Source organism: Aedes aegypti, chromosome 2, assembly GCF_002204515.2.
Source record: "Aedes aegypti strain LVP_AGWG chromosome 2, AaegL5.0 Primary Assembly, whole genome shotgun sequence".
Taxonomy (NCBI): domain Eukaryota; kingdom Metazoa; phylum Arthropoda; class Insecta; order Diptera; family Culicidae; genus Aedes; species Aedes aegypti.
Window position 1 is genome coordinate 278291082 of NC_035108.1, and position 23593 is coordinate 278314674.

Below are 23593 nucleotides of genomic sequence, written 5' to 3' on the forward strand. Positions count from 1 at the left end.
TGTTTTTCTACTTTAAATTTATGCACAATAAACTTCTCGGTCTGATTTTGCAAATTTTCAATAAAATCATTTACATTTTCCTCCTTGTTGATAATTTTACAACGAGGAGAAATAATCCAAAACCAATGTTAAGTATCATCAACGTTATTTTCATCTAAACAATTGGCAACAAAATCTAATTTCTTTATTTTACAATCCTCAAAGGACCTCTAATAAAAATCATCTGTACTGTTTGGACAAATAATTTGACTAGTCAAAAAGGTGTTAAGTTTCTTATCTGTATTATGAACTTCAAAGCAATTAGTTTTTTTCAATGCATCACTTTTTCAGATGTTTTAGAAATTTTTTTTCAGATGTTTTAGAAAATTTGCAATTACTTTGATAAAAAATCTTTGTCTTTCCGATACTTCGATTGAAATATGGGTTTTCAAAGAAAAGGCTTACCGTAATCCGGGGTAACATTGATCATTTTTTTGAGTTTTTCTCAAATTTTTCATTTCACATTACAAAAGTTACAAGTTTTATATTTTTAAAACAAGTACTGGCACCCACCGCTCCTAACTTTATACTTTATTTTGTTTTTAGAAAGATTTAAACATGTTTAAATAAATGTTTTAAGTGATTTTTTGATTCAGCTGATATGGGGTAACATTGATCACCCAAGTAAACAACGTTCGGTAATGTTAGAAAGGTCGTTACATACTAAAATCATGGCCCCTGAAGCCGAATATGAAGACCAAACTCTTACAAGTCATTTACTTTTTGAGCTATTTCAAAATTAAAAACACCTTGAACCGCGGAATACGCCTAAAAGTAGGCAATTTCCTAAGGGAATTCTACATTCCTAATTGTAATTAGTTAATGTTGCCTAATTGAATAAACTTATAAAAGATTTGACAACGGAATCGTTTTCGTCGATGTCATATTTAGTAACAACCGCATTTCTCTTGATCACATCGTCTGCAGAACTCATGTGAGACATGAATTTTTGGTAGTGTCAGTGAAAGTGCTAGAAATCATTGATTCAAAAAGTTGACAAATTTACGCATGGAGTAAACGCAATTTTGGCAAAAACCTTAATTTTCATTAGCTTATGAGTATAAGAAAGAGAGGCACTATTCATTATTCGAAAATGTTTCATCAATAAATCTTTATTTGAACTTTTAACGAAATGAGTCATTCCGATCAATGTTACCCCGCTGATCAATGTTACCCCGGATTACGGTATATGGTCATTTTCCACAAAATTGGCCATAACTCAAAAACGAAAAAAAGTACATTTCAAATACTTGTTTTTAATTATGAATCGTGGTTTACGGCTAACCAGCCGAGTGAAAGTTTAACAACTACCGAAAGCTAAACATTACATATACTTTGCAATTGAATTAAATGGAAAAATTGATGTGAAGTTTTGCGATATAGTTACACGTCTTCTCATAGAGGATCGAAATCACGACTCCAATCCTTGGACAATGTAATTCAGAAATTATCCGAAAAAATATGGATAATTTCTGGATGAAATGCTGGAGAAATTCCGAGAGAAATCTCTGAAAGGATATTCCTGGAGAAACTTTACGAGGAATCTTTGATTGAAATCAAAGGATTCACGGATTAAGGTGAAGATGAATCGAAGCCAAACTTCAAATTTTCAAGAGCACGGATCTGGAGAACCAAACATCCGTTTAAGCTGAAAACCTAATCGATTGGTCAGTCGCTGGTGGTAACCAATCGATTCAGTTTTCAGCTTAAACGGAGAGTCGTGAGTTCGATTCTCACCAAGAAGACGTGTAACTTTTTCGCAAAACTTCACATCAGTTTGTCCATTTAATCCAATTGCAAAATATATGTAATATTTATCTTTCGGTAGTTGTTACATTTCAAAAATTTCAGCGTTTAAAGCTTATGAAATTACCTTCTCGAAAATATATTTTTGAAAGTTTTCCACTAATTGGAACATAGTTTTTCCGGCTTTTCTTTAAGAATTGCGCTAATTGAGCTATCAGAACGAGGATCCTATTTACAAATGAAGGACATCGTCGGTGTTCCCTTAGTGGACGGTCCCCTATAGTCGCACTTGTGGCTTTTTACGGCCGTTTGGCTGGTAATCGTAGCAAAATAATTTTTCACATGAAGATCAGTAGCTATTTATCTAAATACCATTGACACACAGCTCGATTTTGTTCAAAAAATGATCGAAATAAATAGTTTTGCTTAAAATTTTAGCTCCCTTGCACCTATAGTTAACCTATTGTTCGTATAGTAGCACTACTAAGAGAAACTATTTTGTTATTGAACAAAATAGTTGATGAATTAAGAACTTTTTACATCAATCGAACGCTTTTGATCCACACTTCAAAGGAAAAATATAAAAGTTTTGTAAAAATATGGTTTTGATTTGTGTTTTGCCTATTCCGTGAGGCTAGTGCTACTATAGGAACAGAAATTAGGAATAGTGCTACTATAGGCACATGTGTTCCTATAGTGGCACAAGCGATAATAAATACAAAAACATGAGTTTTCTTATGTTTCATAATTTTTCCACAAAGCCAAGATAAAAAGCTTTCAGATGATCTAAAAATAACTCCGCAGGCTTTATTTTTCGATTTTATACGAATATTTGTTTTTAGCTATGCGGCTATTGGTACATCGACCCTATCAGTCATTATTATTCGATCATCATAATCAATGGAAAAAAAAACTGAATGTAAACAGATCTTGTTTGGTTTTATGTTAATAAAACCTTTTTTATTTGTAAATAGTACAATCACAAATTTAAAAAGCGGCCAAAAAAGCCTGCTTTAAATTGCATATTGATACAGATGATAAACATGTTTGAACGTCTAGCGTTTTTGAGATACATGATTATAGTGAAGTATTAGCGTAACCTAAACCAATACTTTAAAAATGGGGAGGGTACAAAAAGGGGGGGGGGTCCATGCAAATCTTAGTACAACTCTTCATATTGAATTACAAGTTTAAAACATAATATTGCACATGAATTCTGCTGTCCTGAAAATAAAACACTGTGTCGGGTTATTGATTAGATTAGATTTTTAAATGAAAAATGCAAAATGTTCACGTATATTTTAAAAATGACCTGGGGCAAACACGAAAATTCTGAAAAAGCCATTATTTTTGTTTATTTTTATACTATCAAGCCCGGGGTGTCCCGTCTCTGTGCATTCATATCGACTTTTTTTTTTGTCGAACTGTGTTATTATGTCTATGACTATATTATGTCTATGACTGTTCATATAGGAAATGATTTTTACATTTTGCCACAAATACTGCATGTGGGGAATTTTTTTTTTATTTCCGTACGGGTTTGGGCCGAAAGGTCTCAGATATTCATGAAACTTTTTCCACAGGCAGGGCTCATCAATATATGAATAAAAAAAATTGAGAAAAATTCAGGGTCACCAATTTTCCCGGAAAACTCAGTTGGAAATTTTTTGTTTTCCCCTGACACTATTTACTTTGAAAAATCATAACTCAAGAACGAAGCATCGTAGAAACAAAGTTTTTCATGAAAATGAAAGCAAATTTCTCAGGAATAAAGAAAAATTAATTGGAAAAAGTTTTTCACAAAATTTTCCACCGTTGAGAAAATTTGTAAAGAAAAGCCGGAAAAGCTATGCTCCAACTCGTGGAAAATTTTCAAAAAAATATTTTTGAGAAGATTATTTCATAAGCTTTAATCGCTGAAATTTTTGAAATGTACTTTTTTTTCGTTTTTGAGTTATGGGGCCTTCCTTAGCCGAATGGTTAAATTCCGCAGCTACAAAGGAAAGCCATGCTGAAGGTGTCTGGGATCGAATCCCGGTCGGTCCAGGATCTTTTCGTAATGGAAATTTTCTTGACTTCCCTGGGCATAGTGTATCATCGTACCTGCCACACGATATACGAATGCAAAAATGGCAACTTTGGCAATGAAAGCTCTCAGTTAATAACTGTGGAAGTGCTCATAAGAACACTAAGCTGAGAAGCAGGCTCTGTCCCAGTGAGGACGTTAATGCCAAGAAGAAGAAGAAATTATGGCCAATTTTGTAAAAAATGTGCAAATGTGCCATTTTGAGCCTTTTCTTTGAAAAATCATAACTCAAGAAAGAAGCATCGTAGGAACAAAGTTTTTATGAAAATGAAAGCAAATTTTCTCGGGAATAAAAAAAAAATATTAACTGGAAAAAGTTTCTTTTCTGAGCCGGCTATTCCAATTTCGAAGTGCTGGGTGAAGCTTCAGATAAATTCTTGGGCGGCAACTCAGCACAAGCAATATTGGAATAGTTTGGAGTCATGTCGTCAAACAAAATTGTACAGAGTGTTTCGGAGAGCCCAAGCAAGACGGTTTATTTTCTGGACGCCAGGAGATTGTTTTTCGTTTCGCGAGTTTTGCTGGGCAGTGTTTCGTAGGGCCCAAGCAAGACGCTTTGTTTTCGGGACGCCGGGAGTTGTTTTTCGTTTCGCGAGTTTTGCTGGGCAGTGTTTTGGAGAGCCCAAACAAGACGGTTCGTTTTCGGGACGCCGAGAAGTTTTACGGTTCGCGTCGTGTGAGTGCGAAAAGATATCCGTGTTAAGTCGAGGATGGATTACCAACTGGTGAGATCGTTTCATGCTTATAATGGCACATATTTTCATGAAAACGTTATTTTATTTAATGTTCAAATAAACTTTGAATGGTTCGTCACTACAAGTGTCGGCATAATGCCTGTTTTATATAATTTCAATATACATCTATTTTCTCTCTTTAACATTACTAAAAACATCTTTTGAATGGTTCGACATTATGGATGTTGACGTATATTTTAAAACTCCTATCAAAAACTTTTCATCTCGAGACATTAATGTACAGCGTTACTCTTCTGTAATTTTCAAACAAACTATGTTTGGTTCGTCACTAAAAGTGTCGGCATCGTTCTTTTTTCACATTATTTAAAATATATACATATATATTTTTCTTTTTGACATTACTTAAAACATCTTTTGAATGGTTCGACATAATGGATGTTGACGTATATTTTATATCTTCTACCGAAAACTTCTCGAGACAAAATGCAAAACTAGCTTTAAGTTTAAGTTGTATTTTCCCTCCTTATCCATGGATCGCATCACTGACCAATGGTGACTCCCAGATCTTTTCCTCCCTCACTAATAAACACCCTCCCCGTGGTGATTGTGGAGATGCAGAGGTATTCTCGGTCTCTAGAAGCAACAATCATTACACCCTAACATTCCTTCCCCATCCCAACTGACTGTAAGGACTTGGCCGGCGCCGTTATTGATCAATAATATTAGATCTGCTAAAATTGTACTTCGAAAATAAGCGGAAACTCCCATCTCTTATTCATTTGGATCGTAGTGCAATTCTTACCAGTTCCGATCAATCACGGAGTAGCAACCATTGACATGTACAGTCAGTCTATGCTATGCTATGCTATGCTATGCTGCTATGTCGTCAAACAAAATTGTACATTACTGAGCCATCTCCAAGGGTGGCGAAGTATTTAACAAATCTGTCAAAGCAGAATTGCAGTCTTTTGGTCAGAGCGTTGACAGGCAACTGCCGACTCAACTATCACATGGCAAATATTCAGCGTGCTGACTCATTTGTGTGTGATAGGGGCCCAGATAGCCGTAGCGGTAAACGCGCAGCTATTCAGCAAGACCATGCTGAGGGTCGTGGGTTCGAATCCCGCTGGTCGAGCATCTTTTCGTAAAGGAAATTTTCTCGATTCCCAGGGCATAGAGTATCTTCGTACCTGCCACACGATATACACATGCAAAAATGGTCAATTGGCAAAGAAAGCTCTCAGTTAATAACTGTGGAAGTGCTCATAAGAACACTAATCTGAGAAGCAGGCTCTGTCCCAGTGGGGACGTAACGCCAGAAAGAAGAAGAAGAAGAAGTTGTGACTCCGATTATGGAACTTCGTATCACCTGATATGTAACTGTCCAGTTTTTGCGCAAATGCGATTCCAATTACTTGGTAAACACTTATTAAGTGAAACTGAATTCAGAAGCCTGAATCTTCAGGACATTCTGTTATTCTTAACCCGCTGTGGTAATTAGCTATAGGCTCTCTACGCTCATGCGTTTTGCAGTGCCCTTTTAAGGGCGCTGTTCGAACCCACTGTGGTATGGAGCTACATGCTCTCATTTCGCTTATGCGATCTTCCCTCTTCAAGGGACCCCACTCCTATTTCCTCCCATCTTTCCCTTCCCTTTCCTCTCCCATCGGGTAGATGATGAAATAGGCTCAAATATGGCGATGGCACAAATCTCCCAACTGGTGGGGAACGTGCCTTTGGAGCCGGCCTTCTGATACCCTTCTGATACCTAATAGCACTAACCTCACGGAATAGGCAAAACACAAATCAAAACCATATTTTTACAAAACTTTTATATTTTTCCTTTGAAGTGTGGATCAAAAGCGTTCGATTGATGTAAAAAGTTCTTAATTTATCAACTATTTTGTTCAATAACAAAATAGTTTCTCTTAGTAGTGCGAACGATAGGTTAACTATAGGTGCAAGGGAGCTAAAATTTTAAGCAAAACTATTTATTTCGATCATTTTTTGAACAAAATCGAGCTGTGTGTCAATGGTATTTAGATAAATAGCTACTGATCTTGATCTTCATGTGAAAAATTATTTTGCTACGATTACCAGCCAAACGGCCGTAAAAAGCCACAAGTGCGACTATAGGGGACCGTCCACTAAGGGAACACCGACGATGTCCTTCATTTGTAAATAGGATCCTCGTATATATATATAGCTCAATTATTTTATAACAAAAGTGTTCTCATTGATAATAAAATGATTGTTTAGATTTACTCGGGTTAACTTCTATTCCGTTAGCAGTTGTCACTATAATTTCAAGTTAGATTCATTCGACTGTTATGTTGCTTCAATACTGAGAGCCGCTGCTTGTTGCTGACAATACTGAAAGCCGTTAAGACAATCTCCGAAGTAATCTCTTTTCGACTATTTCGGGGATGCGATTTGATTCCAGGTCTACAGAATGAAAAATTCCGTACTGTGTCAAACCCCTACCCGATGTTATTTGAAAATTTAGCGAATCAAAGGTTTTTTTTCGAATACAAAAAATCAAAGACACAAATTCGTAATTTTCTCACTTGGTTTTATTTTTTAATAATCACTTTTTTTATACAAAAAAGACATTTATTGTTTTTCTCATACTTTTGCTTCCTATCTCCGCAATGGTAATCATGCCCATTTTGCTTAATTCATCTTGTTTTTCTTTCTGTTCAGTTTCCTGCCACCTACCAAATACATCGGCCATAACAACTTTGCTTATGTGATCTGTTACTGGTTTCAGCAATCTTTTTTATTTCTTATATGCCTCTTTAGGTAAATTTAACTTGTATTGTGGGTGTTTGTTTGTATGTATGAGTGTTGCATTGGTTAGCGTTACATATCATGTTAATTTTTTATTGGTTCGCGATTTTCTCGGTTGTTACCTATAACATTGTTACGTTTTTTATGGGTTACATTCTCGTCCTCGATTTGCTGTTCTTGATTACGGTATTTTGCTTTTCTCGTTTGTTTCAACTTGTTGGGGTTAAGAATTATTACTTTGCATGCATTTGCTTCATTCTTGCTCTATTTATCAGTAACTAGCTTTTTTTCTTTTGCAACATGTTTTTTTTTTTTCATTCCGCAACGTGGAATGTTGTAGCAGTATGATTTTATCAATGTGATTCAAGTCGCATCGTGCCGTCGTTGTTTGATTGTGGTTGAAGAATGTTGCCCTTCCTTACAGTGTTTGCTTTGCGTCTTGTTTGAGTTTTGTATCCTAGTTTTTTTTTTTTGTGGTGGATGTATTTTGTGATTGGTTGGCATTCGTTGGGGATTGTGAGTCGGTTTTTGGAGAAAATGGATTTGCGGTTGAGTTGAAGATAGTTGGAAATTTCCTAGTTGGCTTATTATTTAAGTAAAGTTGATTATGGGTTCTTTCGACTAGATATCAAATGAAGTTCCTCTCTTTGGACTAGGTTATTCACTAGGTAAAATAATAAGGTAGAGTATGGAAGGATTGGGCTGTGTTACGTCAAGACGATATTCGAACACATGTCGATTGTATCCACACGTTGTCCACATTCGGTTGCATATTTTCAGGCTGATATACGTAAGACGGCATGCAGCCAAATCGAACATGCAATGTAGTTTTACGATTGTATCAGGAAAATTTGGCATATCAGTAGGCGTAAAGACAAGTATTGCTTCTGTGCAGAATCTTGGTAGAGCAGGACTGCGTCCGTGTTTCGTAAATATTTTTAATAGAAGAATAATTCTCACTAATTGGAAATGCTTGTAAGCAGTATTTCTAAATACTTGAGAACTTTAGTTTAAATGCAGAAATTAATTAAGCATAAATATGAAATTATTGAATAATGACATTATTACTTTTGAAAAAGGAAGTTGACTACAAGCTAGTCATTGTAACAAACGTGTAGAATTCCTTAAATAGTTCACATATCTAAAATAATGGTATTTCAAGATAATGTTCAATAAGGAAAATTTACATGGAATGGCGAAGGTCAAATTCACGGTGTTTGAATATGAGCCTGCGTTTTGATATGAGTGATTTCTATCCTGATAATTTTTCATTTTATCTTTCACCGGTATATTAGTACCATTGCATTTTAACCTTTTTCGAATTTTAATTCATGATATCCAATATAACACATCAAAAATTTCAAGGAATTCTTCGAAGGAATGGCCCCATGAAATTTTCTGCAATCCCAACTAGGATTTCTGTAGAAATCCCCCTACCTTTGTTTTCCCTATAGCTTCACCAAAGATGAGAGAAGTTCTTGACAGATTGCCAAACATTCTACATGTTATTCTTCTCAGATTATGATACATTATTTTGGAAAGGATTTTAATGATTTGCATGTATTAGTTTTGGAATGGTTTAACAAGCATTATTTGAAATATCCTCTCAGTAACTACTTATAGATGACCGAACAACTTTTTCATCGATTTTTTCATGAGATTTGTCAAAGACATTATAAAAAAGGGACACCGACACCCTCGACAATTTGAACGATACCTCATTCAAACCATTGAGGTTCATATTCAATTTGAACTTCTCATTCAATAGAAAATTAAACTTCTGGTTACCCATTTGGCTCTTTTGTTTTGATTCTGCATGTGTTACACAAAGTTCCTTTTCACTTCACTCCGTTCACTAAATGATGTTTGAGTTACTTTTAATTTGAACGATGTGCAAATTCACTGGGCTCAAATAAAACAGTGTTCAGATTAGCAGTGGTCAAATCAACGGGGGTACCCGGTACAAGAATCTATGTCAATGGTTTCTCTGATTTTTTTGGAGGAATTCTAGGGATAATCCAGAGAAAGAAAAATCTTGAAAAATTTGAGCAGAAGCTGTGAACCATAATATTTTTAATGTTATTCGAGAAAAATCCCATCTCAATGATTAGGAAGCATCCCGAGAAGGTTTTTAAGAGGTAACCCAAGAAAAATTTCTTGGACTAGCCTGCAATGAACAAATTTTAAGGCGAAGTAGGCCGTCTTTGAAATTTAAACGCGTCGTTGATGATTGTTACTAATTCATATCACGATTTTGAATCAAAGAAAATCAGTTGGTTTTGCACTGACACAGCTGAATAATTATCAGCATTTTTTATGTATGCTAGCGCGTACAATGATACTTTTTCAAGTCAATGTAAACTATCAAGACTGAGTTATATCACTTTGAAATGCAAGCTGAAAAGTAATCATTGTTGCCAAAACGAATGACGGGCTACTTAGCCTTAATCGAGTTAATCTGGGAAATGTTCTTGGAAAAAATTCTCTACCTTATTGCAGGATTCGGATTCGGAAAAATACCTGAGAGAATATTTACATAGATATCTGAAACGTTTCACACAAATCCTTGAATGAATCGTTGAATTGTATTATGTAATATTTCAGATGAATTCCTGGAAACATTGCTTATAGTATTTCGGAGGGGTTCGGAATAATTCAACGAAGTTATTTTTGCAGGAATCGAAGGAAAAGCCTTTGTAAGAAAAATACCTAGAATAATTTCTGGTAGAATGCATAAATTAGACGAGTCTCAGTATATTTTTTTCCAACTATAGAGCAACCTAACTTGACTTGCAATCTAACTGCACTGTGTTGCTTACTTGGAACGTTATGTGCTAACTGCCAACATGGGTTTCTTATGTTCAAGTTTGATTGCTATACAGAAAAAAAAATACAAAGTGATCCCTCTAAGCTCATGTTGAAGAATTCTAGCAGAAACTATTCTTTTGACATAAGATGCGGAACACTTTTTTGTCTCAAGCACCGCTATTTACTTAATTTAGGGCTGCTGAATTGACGTTTTGGAAAATATCATAGCACGTCTAGTTTTTGAGATGCAGAATTTGACGGTTTCAGCCAACTTGCATGCAAGTTTACCAGCTTGTATGACCATTTATTTGTTTAATTTGCCATATACATGAAGTCAAATAAAACTTGATACATGAAGTCAAATAAACCTTATAAAAAAAAGTTTATAATACTTTAAGATACTCAAAAGTTGTTTTTTGATTGTTTAGAAAAGTATAGTATTTAGCCATACAGCCATGAAGAAGCGAAAAAATATGTATGGAGACTTTGAGCGTGTTGAAAAGTCGATTTAATCTAATTTTTATCGTGAATTTTCAACCGAATTCTATCTTAAATGGAAGTTGCAGTCCCGTTATGCATGCTTGGTGAATTATATCACTAAAAAGTTTGATTAATCATACTTTTAATTTCAATTCCTTTAGCCTATTTTAATCTACATCAGAGTCTGGATTTTAATCCAAATATGTCGATCGAACCATTTTCAGAGAGTGTAACAGTTCATGAATCATAACTGATCATGCCACATCACATTCGGAGAGCACTATGAATGTTGATATTCACTCTCTCGCATGGTACGTGACGAGAGAGCATTCAAGAGCATTAACTCTAATAGACGACAACGACATCAAGTTATTCGAGAGATTTATGTTTTGCTTAAAAATGAAAACAACTTCCATATTTTCTGGTAATGTACTGCCGTGTCGCAAGTCAGTCCCATCTACATTTTTGCAAAATTGAGTTGAGTTCAGTTTTCAACATATCTTCCAATGGTCTTTCAGCTAATGAGAAAATATTATTTGTTCGAAAAAAATAGGAAAAACAGCAAGTCAAATTGTCCCATAATGAAAAGTAACCGCATATCAGTCTCACTACAGATTTTTGCACCGTGTAACACAAAAATTGATAATTTTTTGATCATCTTTATATTTTTCTCGCAAATATATAGTAGTGAAAAACTAATTGTGAAAGTTTCGTTAAGATTTGAACATGTTCCAACCCCCTGAAATTTTTTAAATATTCGCATGGAAAACGAGTTTGGAAACTTCACATCCCATTTTCTCAATGCCTTCTTTTTACAGATCGGACTGACTTGCGATTCACGGCAGTGTAGTCCTAAGCAGCTTAATTATAACCTATTGGTTCATATAACACCCTTTGATCACTAACCTTGTACAGAATATAAAACATATTCGCTTAGGTTTCGTGATCAGAATGGGAGAGTGTCAGCTTGTTATATGGTGACACTTAATCGGCCCAAAACAGAGGATGGTGTGTTTTTCTTCTCTATCGTGATTCATTATCTTCCACGAACGGTAAAAGTCATGCGTGTTATGTGAATGCGAACGCATTCGAGGGATAAAAGTATGGCTCGTGTATCAGTGATCAATAAGTTTTAAATTTACAGGAGATACCCCTCAAAGAATTAGTGCCGTCTGTACACACGAATATTCATTGGACCTCTCAGGAGCCAGTGCTTATTTCAGCGTTGGTTTCAGGGCACAGTTATTAATGAAGAATTTGCAGTGTAATTCTAGTGTTTTCCTTATAGATCATTGGTAGATGAAATCTTTAATGATAGGATTAATGATATTCGTGAGACAGACAAAAGTTTACACGTGCGTTACGATCGTGTCGTTTACCAACATTGATCTTGTAATTCAAGAATTTTCCTAATTTCCAGTGTTTTCTCGTGGAAATGCTGAGTAACACATTGACATTTCCTCCCAATCCCAAATTAACGTGTATTCGGACGCAGCCGGCATCGGTTTTGCTTAGAACAAAAATTTGCAACTCCAATAGTGGTTATCACGCTCAATGGTATGGGTGCTGTAGTGTAGATATGATTGTGAAACTCAGAGAAAAACAACTTGCACTTTGTCTTAAAAACGCTCAGAATATGGGAGTTAATTTGTCAAATTAGGTAATATTCCCAAATGCATTTTGATTAGTCTAGAGAGCGTGTGGAAGTTTCTCGGGGAAAACCAGGCTATCGACATGGATGGATATACCATCTTCTATGGTGACAGAGAGCCCGATTGGCTTGTCAGATAGATCGGGCCCGGGACAACCTGTCTACCGTGGGTTTATGGACAAAAGGTCGAAAGACAAAAGGTCGAAGGGACAAAAGGTCGAAAGACAAAAGGTCGAAAGGACAAAAGGTCGAAAATGATTTGCTTGGTGGGAAATTTTTCCTTCTTTGAAAATACATTTTCGACCTTTTGTCCCTTCTTTTTTGTTCTTCGACCTTTTGTCCTTTCGACCTTTTGTCTTTCGACCTTTTGTCCCTTCGACCTTTTGTCTTTCGACCTTTTGTCATAGATTCAGTGTCCATGAGTTCAACTGTCACTAAACTCTACACGGAGACGGAATTCAACTCAATTTTGGGTTGTTTCAACGCAATTCCGTAGTTGAGCCCAATAACTCAATTTTGGCTAAATTTCTACACTGAAAACATCTCTTCGTATTTTATCTCAAATGCATTTCGTAAAACAAAATTTCGTACATATAACGCAATTTTCATTCATTGTACGAATTATTTGTACTTGACAGAATTTCGCGATTCAGTGACTTTACGAAATAATCGTAAGATGTACGATATACAATTCGTAGATGAACAACACGATTCGTATTACGAATTGTTTAGTATTACGAAACTGATGGTTTAATCTACGAAATCATTCGTTGTTTTCTGCAACGAAAGGTTTCGTAGACACATTTCGTAAAATACAAAATGACACGACCGCAGCCGAGGAAGGTAAGCAGAAGCGTGTATAAATGTTCGTTCTGAATACGAAACAAACGAATTTCGATTACGAAATGTTTAGTACATTATAACAATCATTGTTTGTTTTGATTTCGAGCTTGATTCATATTACAAAGCTGGTTGCATACATTTTACGAAACTGTTTCGTTGCAGAAAACAACGAATAATTTCGTAGTTCAAACGAACGATTTCGTAATATAAAACAATATATATTTTCAGTGTAAGGTCCCCACTAGGTAGTTTGGCTTTAATTCCATTAGAAAAATATACTCAATTTTGGGTTGATTTAACGCAAAATTGAGTTCTTTAGACCCAAACATAAGAAAAGTTGCATTTACCCAAATTTGGCTTATTGGGCCAAAGTACCCCCATTGGGTAGATGAAGCTCTCTCTATTTTTGACAACATTCGTGTGGGAGAAAGAGAAAACCGAGAGATTTTGGGTTGAAACTATAATCGATATACTTAATTTTGGGTAAAGTAAACTCAAAAATTAGGTAAAAATATTTCTCCGTGTATACTGCACATCAGTTTGATGCGTAGTACCTAAAAGAGTTGCAGTGATTTCTATAACCTTCAATGGGCATCACAGTACCTTGCTTCTCATCCAATGCTTCTCCAGTACAAAAATGCAATTAGATCGCAACAATAACACTACTGCATGGGTGAGCATTGAGCAAGATGCTAGATTGATTACTCAAAATTCTCCTGACTATTTAAAGTTCTAACTATGTGCTTTATTGCAACCAGTCTGCATCACATCCTTAGTTTAACCTTAGAGATAAATCTTTACCGTTTTGAACGATCTCATGCTAAAACAAAAGTACGGAGATTACATAATCGCATTTCGCTCGGTTCTTGATCTTTTCATAATGGAAATTTCCTAGATTTCCCTGAGCATAAAGTGTCGTTTTGCCTCAAATTCCGAACATGATCCATACTCCGAACTGTGACGATTTCACGAGTAAGAATTGATATTTCACAACTTTCAAATGAAGAGGACTTGAATCATAGAAGAATTGGTCATCCTGTGAAGAAGTTTGAATGTTTTTCTTCAAAAATCGCGAGAATGACAACTTTGACAAAGTAAGCTCTCAGTTAATAACTGTAGAAGTGCTCATATGGACACTATGCTGGTCTTTTCTCTTCTATAGGTTGGTCTAGCTATTTGGTTATTCCGCTTCCACCGTTTGACTCCAGAGTCTTAAGCTCTGACTTATCTGACTATTGTTCAGTCAGCCTGAGCAGTGGATTTAGGAGTGAATTCCTTCGCTACCCAGATGACCATAAAGGCGTGGTTGGAGTCGTTTTGACTGTTTTGGTCAATCACGAAGCAGTAACAACGAATTCTTGATTAATTTTGCATAGGAACCTTTCCAACATTGGGAGGCTCTCTTTTTTACTTTCTCTTTAATCAATATCTGAGTCACATTAACCTCTTCTATTGCGTTTTTGTATGTACGTAATGCCAAGGACATTTTCATTCGATTTATGGTGAAAAACTTTAGTATTACACTGTCATAATCGAAAGAGAGTGAGAGAGGAATCTTTAATTGTTACATAGGCCCTTTTGTGACATTCTGCGAGAATTTATTTAGGAGCACTTTTCCACTAAACATGAGAAATTTGATCATAGAAGTGAAATATTTGCTGTCCCGGCAAAGATACAGAAAATATTAACTTTCCAGTCGTCACGTGGTTCGCCATCGGCTGAACCACTTCGCAGATGCTGTGTACGATAAGCGAGGGTGTTGTACAAATTACAACAGCGCGACTACGAAACTGTTAAAATTTTGTCTCGAATGTGAATGTTGTGCGAGAATCACTTGTGTACCATAAGTAATAGACATTTGGATGAGATGGACACATCCTCCAGTAATCAAGAACTGTCCTGGCCGTGTCTTCACGGCAGCTGTAGGAACAGAAAGGATGCTTGGTGCTAAGTTGAATACTCAAATTGCTTCTCATAATTTAGAATGTTTTGACTTTGCCACAGTGTGTATATTGCACTGTATAAGCTTATTAACAAAACCTCCGTGACAAGAATGCAGTAAGTCTCCTGTTAAATGTTATGAATATCATGTGATTTTGACAATTGAATTTTGCGGATATCTTCCATCCCCGTGGAAAATGTCTAAACTAATATTGGTTGACCACATTTGCTGATGTTATTTTCTGCATGGAAGAGCTCTTTTACATTTTAATTTTTACAAAATTTCGACATTTAACAGCACTAATCTTTAGTGTCACAGTTGAAAGACTAGCTTTTAAAAATGCCCAGTAACCAAGTAAACAGTAAGTACGATAATAGGCATTATAACAGCATTATATGCGCAAATGGGACAGTCATTTGATGATTTACAGCTTTATATATGTATATACTGTAATTATAGAGCCAGAAAACACGAAATAGATTACCATTATAATGCAAGGATATAACCGTGCTTCTCTGCTCCACTAATGCCGTCCATTGCATCAATAAAATAAAATAAACGGCCACTATGAAAAGCACAGATAGCGCCACCGTAGTCTTTCGTGTTTGACATAACAGCGATGCACAATGTTAAATACCATATACGATGGCGCCTTTGTTTTGATGCGGTGCGTGCCGAAAAAATTACCTTCAATGATCCATTTTAGACCATGTGAGTTGTATTCGCACGATGTCAGTTGTATTCGCACGATGTTCGTAACGATTTTGTTGTACTTTCGCGTACGCCTCTGGCGGTCTTTATTGAATGGTGATGAAAACCCCTCATTTCCGTCTCGAACCTGAGCGCCCCGTAATGTTGGTCATAATATATGCGATTGGGGTAGTAGAGAACCTCTTATCACTACATTCAAACACTTAGCACGTGATCTGTCAAAGTACTAGATAGCATTTAAACATGTCCTATATGCGTATATAGAGCCAATAAAGTTCTTATTTAATTCCTGTAAGCATCAGGCTTAGAAGCAGGATTCTATACGGTGGAAGTGCTGATATTAGGCTTGTAAGCATTTGTAGTGCTACTATAAAGCCTGTAGGCATCTATGATGCTGATTTAGGGCTTACCATTAGTGCTTATGGTTACCTGGGTAGCGGTTCCAAAATTGTTTCAACTTAATGTTTGAACTTTGATTTAAAAGACGAATTTTAATCGTTTTGAAAAGATTTCCTGCTAAAGCCTGATTTGCCGCTAAAACGGAATCGCCAAAGAATTTTCTTGCCGATTTCTTGCAGAAATTTTCTACAGCGACTTTCGTTTGAACTGACATTTCTTTTCAACTGCGTACTGCGATCGGGAAAAGGCACTTCCTTGATCGCTTCCTTCCAGGAATTTCCCATGCATCAAGATAGACCAAGAAGTCACTTGCCAGCAGCGAATAAGGCTAAATACTGCGATTACATTAAACTTTTGTCGACTGTTTCAATTTTCACGTTTTTCTTCTGCGGTTTTACTTCAGACTCTTTAGCTTAGTCAATCGAGTTCAAACGAATTTGCGTAGAGTAAAGTGGGGCAAAAGTTCGAGTGGGGTAAGAGTTTCTTTTTAAGATTTCCAGCTCAATTCAAAACAAATCTTATAAATGTCATGGTGGTTCGAATACTACTCAAGTAAGAGACTTTCAACCCAAATATCATAAAAATCGATTGAGATTTGGAAAAGTTATGGCTATTTGTTGTTTTTCGACGTGAATATTATAATTTTTGGTCAAACTTTCGTTGCATGGAACCAATTGAAGATAAAATCTTTTTCAATATTTTATGTAAGGGCGTTTCTAGGCCTATCATAAGGTTGCTTTGAGGTGTATTAGTTTTTGCATAGATGCTTGAAAACAATTTTTGGCCCATAGTGGGGCAAAAGTTCGAATCAGCGGGGCAAAAGTTCGACCCATGTATAAAATCACGGAATAATTTGCAAATTGCCTAAAATCCACATAGTATCTTCAAATTCAGTTATATTTGTCTGATCGTGTGAAAATTGTCACCAAAATTTTTCATTTCCACATAGTTTTGCGAAAAACTGCTATTTTTGAGCATATTACAATTAACTCGGTTTTGGGCAATTTTTTGATGAAAATTAAGTGTGTATTTTTCGTCAAACTTAAGTTTACGGCTGGTGTAAAGTATGCATATCATAAAAGGATCGATATTTTGTGTTTTATCCAGCGAACTTTTGCCCCACACTAGATTCGAACTCTTGCCCCACCGGTGGGGCAAAAGTTCGAATAAGACAATTAATTTTGAAACTGTTATAATCAAAAATGGGTAAATATTTTGACACAAGTTTGTTCAGCAAAATTGTAGCCAATACGTTGAAGATTCAATGTATGGTATTTGTTTTGTTTTAACTGATACCACTGATTATACCACTAAGGTCGAACTTTTGCCCCACCTTACTCTAATCCATTTTGTTTTTGAAAGCTATCAGTCTGAGTTGTGTTTATTCCTTTAATTAAGCTGCTTGCTCCTGCGGGAGTGAACGATAAAAGCTTGTTCGCACTTGTTAGGCGTGCAATGAAGCAACTGTGGAAAAGCAGAAGATTCTACGGACTTTAGTAACAATGGTTGTCTAACTAACATTTGGGCCTATTCTACGAGTGTCGTGAAAAGACAATTGTCGGTCTCGTATATCGAGGTGACCATTCTCGACTCGAGTGATGTGACTCCCTGTGTAAATCAAATGGAGAGTCACTTCACTCGAGTAGAGAATTGTCACGTCGATATACGAGACCGACAATTCTCACCTAACGCCACTCGTAGAATAAACCCAATTCTTTTCCTTCCCGAGAACTGAAAAGACGTGACCGAAGCCGTTATTGGCTTTTAAACTTCGAGCTCTCGATTTTATTCTCATTGAGAATGGTAAGCTAATCCCAACCACATTCAATGGATCGCTGTGCAAATTAGATTGTTCTGGTCAATCACGAAGTAGCAACTACGAATTGTAAGGTCATCTATGGACCGATGCAAGAGTTCACTAATTTGACGTTTGAGCGGTGCCGAATTCACTCGTTGCCATGGTCACGTAAATAACACGGCACCGCTCAAACATCAGATAGTGAACGCGTGCATCGGTCCATGCTCATTCATTTTGTTTAATAAGCTTGATCATGTTTCATCCGAAAATGTTAAACAGTCATTATTACGTACGACATCATCTGTTTTGTAAACAACCAAAGTGGACAACGGTGTGGGAAGCGGGCGGATGGGGGAGTGGGGGATTTTGAAAAACAATAAAACTCATAAAACGTTCATATAAAAATCATTTATCTATATTTTGACTATTTCTCGTTTTTATACTATATAATCAAAAATGAAAATAAATTGAACAAAGAAGCGGTTAAACAGAAGAAGGGAGATTTTTATACAAAGAAACCTAAAAATAATAACTAAAAAAAATCACTTCACAATTTTGTTCGGTTTTTCTTTTGTTCCTGTCGAGACTTTTTCACTGCCTAAATGGGTTTCGAGCGAGAATTTTAAGAAAATAATGCGAAAAGTAAGAATGCAAAATTTAGTGCGGGTATCTTCCTCTCGTTGGATTTGTCTCTAAGTGCACGGTGGCATTACAGTGGCTGTTTCGTTTGAGGTCGACTTCATTTATGGCAACTAAAATTTCCAGTTAACAATAAATTAGCTTAGATGATTGCTGCTCGAACTGAGGAAGATTGACCCGACGCTTAAAGCTGCCAAATGAGTTTGAAATGAAATAAAACTTGATTTTTTCTGAAGATAGGAAAATTCCTTGCGAGTAAAAGATTCATTCAAGTTATTCTCATTATTGTGGTCGGAATTCAGTCGGGTGCTGTTGCCTTCTTCCGTTGAGATTTTCGATCGCGTTGTTCTTAGATTTAAGAATTGCAGTTGGAAGCGTGCCCTTCAAAAACAAGAGCGTTATCCACGAATAGATGCAGCTGCCGTGCTCCCGCTTCCGGAAGGAGCTGAGCTGGGAGAAGGCTTCCTGCCCGACTCAAACCTAGACACTTCCTTGATTTCCGATTCCGATTGTTCATTGTTTCGACGTATAATCAAAATATTCTGTGATCTTCTCCTACTAGTTCGATAGTTTTTTTTTTGTTTTAATTATTCGTATTCCCTATACTGCTAGAATAGTCGCACATTGACTGAGCCTCTCGCATTCGCACGGCACCGCTCATTCCAGTTCCTCACTCATTCTGTCCCAAATTGGAAAACATGAGCCTAGTCAGATGCTCGATCAAAGTACCCGATCGCACTCACTCGCTATCGCCTATCAAACGCTTAAGATCCTAAGATTTCTCGACTCCACGCGGTTTCCATCTGTTCACTACTGATCGCTCACTCGCATTGCCTGCACTCACTCTTCCCACCTGCTTACTTGATCCTAATAAAGTTTAATTACTGAATCTAAGTTTAAATCACGTCAAATAATAAAAAAAAAATCACACGGATTCCATATTTTATGTCTTGTTCTTGTTGCTTGTGGTTTCTTGCTTGTCTCTTTCGATCATTCTGCACATTTCCGGTCGATCAACTAACTGATCGACCCGTGCGTGATGCTTCTTTAGTCGGTTTCGTTCCGTTCCGTTCGGAAGTGTTAATAAATAGTACTTTGTTCTGGCCTGTTTTCTTAACGCGCTTATTATTGCCTTAGAAGACGAGAACGGACGCGTCCTCAGCGGTCAGTCCCATTCTGCGGTTTTGCGTTGGTTTTTATTGTTCGTTTCCTCCCTTTTTTGAGCCTTATATCAAGATCTTGGAAGAACGGAGATCACCTTCGGCTCGTGGCTTCAGGCGATAAATGCAAAAAAGAAGTAGCATTCTTGTTTCAGTGATTCTTGTCGGTTGTTGTGATTCTTTCTATTTGTTCTGGTAGTTTTTTTTCAGTTCATATCGGATCCTTCGTTTCTGACGCCTAGGTTTTACTATACAGATTAAAAGCTTAAAAAACAGAACACATCTTGTTTCCACCGTTTTGTGTTTTTCAAAGTGTAATCGTTATCTGGGGGGATTGGTTTACATTTACTCGAAGAGGGGAGGGGTGTGAGGGTGGGGACAAAAAATAACGGATAAAAGGGGGGTAAGTCAGCCATTTTCCTCTCTTATATTTTTTACAATTGCTAAAATCAAAAAAGTGCTGGCGCCTTTTGATTTCGATTCGTCTATCTTACAATGTTTCTTCCGACCTTTTTACAGCTTTCTAAAAGTGAAAATATTTTTTGCCTTTTTCATATATTTTTCTCCAATATATATACTTAGTTTTCTGTTATTTTGCATCTGTAGTTTTTACTGTTTTCTCCTAAAGTTACTATTTCCTTAGATTTTACTTATCGCAGAGTCCGTATTACTTTAAAAAAATTGTGAGATTGTGGGGAAAATCATATCCTTACTCGCACAGAGTTTGTGTCAGTTACTTGCAAAATAGACCTATCGTTTCCTCCCTAACCATTCGAACTCGGATAGCACTACTCCGCGAAAGATTGAACGAACCTCAGAGTTCGATCCTCGCCCAAATCACAAAGAGCTAAACTTTTTTCGTTATGTTCTCTGGATCATCAGTTTGCGGTTTCGCTTTTCTTGTTACGGCTGTCGTTTCATTTTCCGATCAGTCGAATCCGGTGGCGGTGGTGGACGATGAGGAGGAGGTGGAGAAAATTAATATCTAGCCAATAATTATAATAATAAGCGATAATAATTATTATTAAATAATTAATAGTCGGCTTTTGGGTTGTCTATTATCTTCGATCCCGATACAGCAGATAGGTTTTCATCGACTGTGGCAGCTGGAGCTGTTCGATGCGCTCCTCCATGTGCGTCCGACCGATCTTCTGGCGGATGACTCGCCGGCACAGGTCCATCAGTGGCAGTGGTTCGGCTAAAATGGGAAAGGGAAAGGATACGTTAGCTTACGGAAGTATGTCAGCTTAGGGATAAAACATGGAACCGTAATCGAGCGCAGCATCAAAAGTTTGGTCATTAAATTATTGTATGGATACAGGATGCATTATTCCTAGAAATATTTATTCAAAAATTTTGCTTTTCACAAGCGCTAATGGTCGCCAGAATCGCTCGCTTTCTGGCAGGGATCAAATGGTTTGACACTTGGCTCGGGTCGTTTGACAGCTAATCGATAAGTTTGATGATCGATTTGCTGTCAAACGACCCAAGCTAAATGTCAAATCGCCTGATCCCTACCAGAAAGTGAGCTTACTTGTGACAGCTATCAGCGCTCGTAAAAAGTTGAATAGCATAGATCGTATACTCCGTACTTCTCCATCTAGAAGCCTCGTATCAATTTACGACTTTTCAGCTTTTAATCAGCATCGCTGGTGGTTAATAAAAGCTCGGCAGGGATCAAACAATCTGAAGTTTGGCTTGTGTCGTTTGACAGTTGATCGATAATATTGACGATTGTTCTTATCGATCAACCACCGTCAAACGACGTATGGCAGATGTCAGATCATTGGAACGGAAATTATTGATTATAGCTCTCGTGAAATGCTGGATATGAGCAAAACGTCTTATGTGAAAACAGAAACGGGAGAAGGAAACAATTATCGTCAAATTTTAAAATCTGTAAGTGAAGAGCAATATCAATTCTCATACCGGACCTCGTTTTCCGGTAGGGATCAAACGATCCGCCGTTTTTGGAAGGAATCAAACGATTTGAAGTCGGGTTTAAGTCAAATTAGTCATGTGAAATGACAGTTAATCGATAAGATTCATGATTGATTTTTTCGAGTCAACTCGAACCTACTGGTGAAGTCTTACTGGCGCATTCTTTATATGGTGGTCAAATCCCATAAGAAATTCGTTATGGGATTCTTAGAGATCATCTTGGTGGAACACTTGGAAATTTTTTTCCAGAATGTTTTGGAAGAACCTCTAGAGGATTTTTTCAAATTCCCGGTAAAATCATCGGAAACATATTGGTGGAGTTTCTGAAAGAATTTCTAGTTCTTGAAGGTTTTTCTGATGGAAATCAAGGAGTTTTTTTCCAGATGCAATCCATGGAGGAACCATGGTGGAATCCCTGGAGGAACGGAATCCTTGGAAGAATTCCTAAAGATATTGTTGAAGCAACTCCAGATGGGATCATAGAGAAACTCGTGATGAAGTCCCTTGAAGAGCTCCTGATGGATCCCTATAGAAACTCCTGATGAAATCCCTGAAGGAATTCCTGATAAGATTCCTGATGGAACTCCTGATAGAATCTATAGAGGAATTCCTTATGATATGTTTTGAAGAAATACTGAAAAAGTTCCTCTAAAAACTCCTGATATAATTTCTGGAGGAACTCCTGATGAAATCTCTGGAGAAAGTCCAGGTGAAATCTCTGAAAAATCTTTTGATGGAGGAACTCCTGATGAAATCCTCAGAAGAACTTTTAAAGGTACTCCTGATGGAATCCTTGGAGGAATTCCTAAAGATATTCTTGAAGGAACTCCGGTGCAATCATTGGAGGAACTTCTGATGTTATCTCTTGAGGAACTCCTGAAGAAATCTCAATAGCAACTCCTTAGGAAATTCCTGGAGGAATTCTCGATAATATTCCTGGTAGAAATCCCGATAGAATCCCTAGAAGAACTCCTTATGATATCCCTAGAAGAAGTTTTGATGAAATTTCTCGAGGAACTCCTGATAAACCTCTGGAGGAACTTCTGATGGAATCTCTGGAGAAAGTCCAGGTGGAATCTCTGAAAAAAAAAACTTTTGATGGTGGAAACGCTGATGAATTCCCCAGAAGGACTCTGATGGAAGCATTAAAGATACTCCTGATAGAATTCCTACAGGAACTCCTGATGCAACCCCTTAAGGAATTCCTGATGGAATCCTTGGAGGAATTCCTAGAGATATTCTTGAAGGAACTCCTGATGAAATTCCTAGAAGAACTCCTGATGGAATCCCTAAAGAAACTTCTGATAAAATCTCAGGAGAAATTGCAGGTGGAATCTCTGAAGGAACTCCTGGCGGAATCCTTGAAGAAACTTCTCATAGAATGGCCAGAGGAGCTCCTGATGGAATTCCTAGAGGAGTTCCAGATAGAATCCCTGAAGGAACTCCTGATGGAATCCCTAGAAGAACATCTGATGAAATCCCAATTAGAACTCATGATGGAACCCCTAGGGAAACTTCCAATGAGAAACTTTCGATGGAATCTATAGAGGAACTTCCGATGGATTAGCAAGAGAAACTCCTAATGAAAACCCTGATAGAATTTCTGATATAACCTTTCGTGGAATTCTTGATTGAATCTTCAGAAGTACTACTGATGGAATTCCTGGAGAAAATTTTAATGAAGTGTCTAGTGTCAGGATTTTTTTTTCTGCGATTCCATCAGAAATTGCTATAGAAATTGTAGCAATTTCTGGTGGAATCGCAAGAAAAAATCCTGATAGAATCTGTAGAGAAATTCCTGAAGTTTCGCTAGAGGAACTATTTAATAAATCTTTGGAAGATTTTTTGGTGGAATTCTCGAAGAA

General features: G+C 36.8%; 1 protein-coding gene across 2 annotated transcripts in view; it reads right to left on the reverse strand.

Moving 5' to 3' along the window:
- Positions 1 to 18387: 18387 nt before the first annotated feature.
- Positions 18388 to 23593, reverse strand: part of LOC5574311 (protein gustavus) — a 756279-nt gene continuing 751073 nt past the window's right edge. For both annotated transcript variants that reach the window (XM_021845167.1, XM_011495276.2), the window contains one exon: positions 18388 to 20985. In XM_021845167.1, the coding sequence (XP_021700859.1) occupies positions 20846 to 20985 (140 nt within the window). In that variant the 3' untranslated portion in view covers positions 18388 to 20845. The remainder of the gene's footprint in view (positions 20986 to 23593) is intronic.